The sequence below is a fragment of the Lactuca sativa genome, chromosome 8 (genome assembly GCF_002870075.4).
Source record: "Lactuca sativa cultivar Salinas chromosome 8, Lsat_Salinas_v11, whole genome shotgun sequence".
Taxonomy (NCBI): Eukaryota; Viridiplantae; Streptophyta; class Magnoliopsida; order Asterales; family Asteraceae; genus Lactuca; species Lactuca sativa.
The window spans coordinates 193,356,971-193,362,531 of record NC_056630.2 but is presented as its reverse complement, the minus strand read 5'-3'; the positions used below and the strand labels follow the sequence as shown (position 1 = coordinate 193,362,531).

The following is a 5,561-nucleotide window of genomic DNA, read 5'->3' as shown; positions in this document are numbered from 1 at the left end:
GTCGGAGATCTACAGTAGCAACGACAGTGGGCGGTAATGGCAGCTTCGCTGCTTCCACTTCCTGTTCCGACGAGCTCGATGAGGATGGAGGCAAACTGAGATGGGTACGACGGAGGGAAGAAGTAGCGGTGGATGGTCGTGGGTGGCAGGCCTTGGTTGCCTCGCTATCTTCTTCGTTTTCTGGGCAGCAGGTCATCGAGAGGGAGGTAGTAGGAGATGGGATGAGGTTTGATGTTGTTTGGTGGTGATTCACAGTGATCAAAGTCACCGGTGGTGGTTATTGATGGAGGCAACGACGATTCTTGATGGGTTTTGGTGGCAAGCTCCCAAAACCGGAGGAAGGTAGTAGATGGTGGTGTTTTGAAGCTTGCTTGACGGATTTTGATGGCGGGGATATAAGGTGGAGTTGTGGTGGATGGGTTCAAAAGAAAGAGACAAAGACAAATGCTTCACCTTTTTGAGTAAACCACAGTGGACCAGAAAAGAATTCAACAGGTTTTCTTGAGAGAGAGAGAGAGAGAGAGAGAGAGAGAGAGAGAGAGAGAGAGAGAGAGAGAGAGAGAGAGAGGTGGGACCTTTTTTATTTTTTTAATTGCTAAAATAAATAAATAAATATTAAATTTTAAGAATAATAAAAAATAAATACCCCAAGGATATTATAGTCATTTTAATTTTTGGAGGGACCATTTTCACATACAAACCACTCCAAAAGGACTACGAAACCAAAAAAGTCACTGTTTGGACTAAAACCCCAAAAATTTGCATACCACATGGACCATTTTTACAATTTTGTCCAAAGAAAACGATAATAAAATGCACAAAAAAAAAATATAAACATTCACAAAACCATAACATAAAACATCGTTCAAACACAATTCTAGAAGAAACAGAAACGAAAATCCTAAATGTTTCATAGTACTAACGAGTATAGCAACTTAGTATTTTAGTAATACGGGTCTTCAAAGGTACCACATAGACGCATCTTGAGGAGAAAATGACGATTGTGCCCCAAATCTGAAGTCAAGGGTATTATTGTCATTTGAATTCAGGTTGTTCCCGGAATCGAAACCAGAATTTGGTCCAAAGAAACCGTCATTGAGCTGAATTTGATCAAGATTCCCACAGTTGAAGCTTCCATTGGTTTGTTGAAGATTCGTTTCATAGAATGTCATGAGATCAGAAATCAGTTTTTGACCATCTTCCGGAAGTCCAAGCTCCAAAACACCACCACCGCTGCCACCACCACCACCATATGGCGGTGGTGGTGCAGCGAGCTTAGTTTGATCAAACGACGGCATACCAAACACAGGCACTTTCTCAATATTGTTCATTTGAAAGTTTAGGTTTCCGCTCATCTGGTGGTTGTTTCTTGCAGATGTGCCATGAAACCCTGGCGGCAGGTGGTGGTTATCGGTACTACTGGATGGTCGTTTTCTTTTCAGAGTAAAATTCTCAGACGAGTCAACAATCTCCCCTTTAACTAGAACAACCGGAATCGGCTCATCAGCCACACCTTCAACATCATAATCACCAAAATCACTGATCGGAAAACACCCACCGCCGCCGCCGCCACTTCCCGGAGGACAGCTGTCGGGATACAAATTCCGGCAAAGCGCCTCCTCTTGATTAACAACCGCAATCCACGTGGCGCTTTCTTTAGCAGTCATTTTATCTTGTAAACATTTCGACTGCCTAACAAGTTTCCTAATCTTATCAATCTCCGGCGAGATATGCTTAATCACTGCCATCAAAACATTAACTTTCCACGCCTTTTTTAAATCATGCGGCTTCTTATACGGTGGCGGCGGTTCCCTCGTCATCCCGGCTTCCACCCACCACTTCTCATCTCCGGTCGGCCACCAAGGCGGCGCAACACCTTTCTCCAACGGAAACCGCCGCTGTGGCGGGTCACAATGCTGCATCAAAGCCGACAAAAGCGACCCAAGTGTGGTGTCTTGAAGCTCTTGTAATGTGTGTGGTGTTGACACCACCACCAGCGGCGTTAAACTCTCCGGGAAGTTGTCAGCCTGGTGTTTGGCGATGGCGGCAGGACCGTTTTTATCAAACCGGACTTTTTCTTTCCACCATGGCCGGAGATTGTCGGAAGCTCCGGTCACCGGTTTACCGTTTTCTGGGATGATTCCGTATACGAACCCCTGAGCTTTACAAACTTCCATCATTTTTAACATATATTTCAAGATTCCATCTTGGGCCCTTGACATTTTTTTTCTTCTAGCTTGTTCTTGAGATTGCTGATGTTTTTGGACATTGATACTTCTTTTTAAACTATTTTGCTCTTTTAAACGTCTTAAAAGTATTTTGTCCTGCCACATTCTCTTTTCAAGCTCATTAATGTCCGTTTCTTCGTCATCACTGTAATCGTCTTCCATTGATGGCCCTTGTGTTGTGGTTTCAGTCTCTAGTGGAGGAGAAGATAAAAAATCGAAGCTTTCACAAAACCCCATTTCTTCAAACATCATCGACATATATTCAGCAAATTCGTATGAATGCAATCTAGATTTAATATTGGGTTCTTATTTAAAATCTTTAAACAATGATCTCAATCGGATATCCTCCTGAAACAATCAGTCCATTTAGAATCAATAATGGTTAAATGCATATTTATGCAATGAAGTTTCACCTTCTTCCAAGGTTTTTGAAGCAATGTTTCATTTTAGGAACGAGATTTTAAGAGCGTAATGTTTCTGGTTTTTACACTGTTGCATAATTCGTTCAGTTGCATAAATAAGAAAGAAAAGTGCATTGCTGCATAAATTTGTAAAAAAGAGAAACATTGTTGCATAAATAAACATATATAGAGCAAAATAAAGAAAAACACTTGTAAAATTACCAAAAAGTGTATACTTCACCAAAATAGCACTTTTGACCAAGTTATAGAAATATCAACTCGATTAATCGGGCTGAATTAAGGTAATTAGATAACTAGATAATCATGTACGTATTCAAAGTTAGGAAAAATTAAATGGTTTTACATTTATTTCAAAAATTATCTTATTGTAAATTCTTACCAGCTTCTACAAAATTTGATTATCTTAAGAAAATCAAAATCATAATGGATTTTTACCTAATAAGTAATAGCTTATATGCAAGAAACACCAACTTACTTCCATTGGTTTGTTTATTATAACTCCCTACTTTGATTCCTTCATCTTATAGCATTGTATTTTGAAGAATTTACCAATTGTAGTAATGTAATCTAAATTCAAAATAATTTACAATGCTATAAGTGGGTAGATGGTTTATAATACCCTCATAAGACAAACATTGAAGGCACGATACTATATTTGGCTAGATTTTTCAAAGTGAAATTCCTTAATAAGAAAATAAATTGCAAGTATAACTGTATAATAAAAGAAATGAAAATAGGATGCAATAATACATAGAGAAATGAAAAATAAGTTCATATTTCTTGCATAATTGCATCTAGCCTTTTATAATTGTTCCAACTTCGGTTTAAAGTTTAAACCGACATCCAAAACACCCCCTAAAGTCAAATAGCCACAATTGATTTTCTAAAGATACAAAGGAAACACCATGGTTTGTGCTTAACATTTTTATCAAGATTCATTTATATTATTACTAGGTGTGAGACCCGTGTATTACACGGGTTTATTTAAAAAAAATTAAATATTAAATTAAAGTGTAAACATAAAATATTTTGTAATGTACAACTTTTAAAATAAGAAAGAAATAAAATATATTTATTGCAATTTAATATCATATATGATATTTAATACTTTAAATATATAAGTATATGATTTTAATTTTAAAAACTGAAGCAAATAAAAAATTGACAAGTAGATAATATTTATTTCAAAAATACCACAAAATGACAAATGTCAAAACTCATAAGAGATTGACATATGACAAAAAAACCTTCATTTATTAAGGAGGATTTCCGAATTTTGGAAAGAAATATGATTTGTTTGCAATGAAAACTTAGGTCATCTCCAACCCAACATCAAATCCAATTTTTTTACTTCGGAATGGTGTAAACCGAAAAGTCTATATGCGGACTCATTCTATTTACTAAACCATTTTTGTGTTATTCTATTCATTTACATTAAAATGATGTTAAAGTTTCATGTGTTACTTTTAGCCCCTCAAGTTTCAAGTTTTTTAAATATGACTAGTTATATTTTAAATGTAATAATTATTAGTTATAATATTATGTTAAATATTAAATTTGATATTAATTATCATAAATATAGAACTTAATCTTTATGTTTCGATACAATAAAATAAATATAGTTTTTCTTATTCCACAAATGTTGATTTAATAAAATAAAAAGTCAATGCGAATTAATAATATAGAAATAATTTATTTGGTTATAATTTTGTAATAATCTTTTATAAAGTTTATACTACAACAACAACAACCAAAAAAAACAAGATGTAAGTGAATATGTAAAATATGTCACATCCCAAGTTCAAGGATAAAATATATAGATTTAATAGTAGAATAAGATGAGAATATCGTCCCTTACAAAAATCATTTTTACGTAATGTAAGGGCTTGAACAATTTTAAAAGTGAGAGAAAACCAGCATTTTAACAAATATATTCAAAGAAATGAGCCTAACACTTGATCGAACTGATGACTAAATTTCAGTCAAAACCAAAACATTATATTTTTTTATTGAGTTAAATTCATAACTTCATTTTTTTTATTATAAATGGATCAAACACACCACAAAGTTCTGTTCTTCCTGTTTTAACAGAACAAATAAGAAACACAAAATCCCACAGAAACAACTACAAGATAACAAGAAGCTTAAAGGAATCAAACAATCCATCAAAATTCATAAAGATTTTAAAATCAATCACAAACCCCCAGGTCAAATTACACTAAAATCAACACAAGGGTTTCATGTTCCATCAAAAAAATTGATAATTTATTCACGGAATCAAAAGGGTATCAAGAAAAAAAATTCAGAAAGATGAAAGAACTCACAAGCTTTATGTGTTTTAAGATTTTGCTTAGCTTGAAGGCATCTGAAGACGAAGAAAGAATGCTGCGTACAATCTGTGTGTGCTCTTGGCACACATCGAAGGAAATGAGAATAAAGTTGAATAATAAGATATATATAAAGGCAAGAGGGGGGAATCATGATTTAATGATATTTGTGCTTTTAAAATGAATAAAATTACAAATAACTATTTATAAAGATATTTTTATCTTTATTTCTATTTTGGTTATTATATTTAAATTTTTTTAAAACCGTTATAAAAATCAATGAATTTATTTCTAAAGTAAATCAAGTAAATGTTGCATCATGATATTTTAGATATTTTCTTTTTATGGACATGATGGGTTTAAGCAAAAGTTGAAGGGTTAATAATATAAATGTCATTTTTGTACAATCGTACAAATCAGAGTTGAGGTTAATGATGAAAGATAAATAACAACGTTGTTAGAATAAGGAAACTATATATAGTCGGGCTTTAACCTCCGACCTCATTTAGGATTTCTAACTTATTAGTGATACTACAAATATGAAGGGACATCAGAAATCTTTTTTTATGATTAAAGTAAACTCC

General features: G+C 33.9%; 1 protein-coding gene across 1 annotated transcript; it reads right to left on the bottom strand.

The window, feature by feature from the left end:
- Positions 1-826: 826 nt before the first annotated feature.
- On the bottom strand, positions 827-5,112 carry LOC111900152 (protein ETHYLENE INSENSITIVE 3). Its single transcript, XM_023896023.3, has 2 exons — positions 4,975-5,112; positions 827-2,576 (listed from the first exon to the last, which is right to left on the bottom strand). Exon 2 carries the CDS (start codon positions 2,484-2,486, stop codon positions 960-962), a length of 1,527 nt encoding a protein of 508 aa, XP_023751791.2. The 5' UTR covers positions 2,487-2,576; positions 4,975-5,112; the 3' UTR covers positions 827-959.
- Between the last annotated feature and the right edge of the window lie 449 nt (positions 5,113-5,561).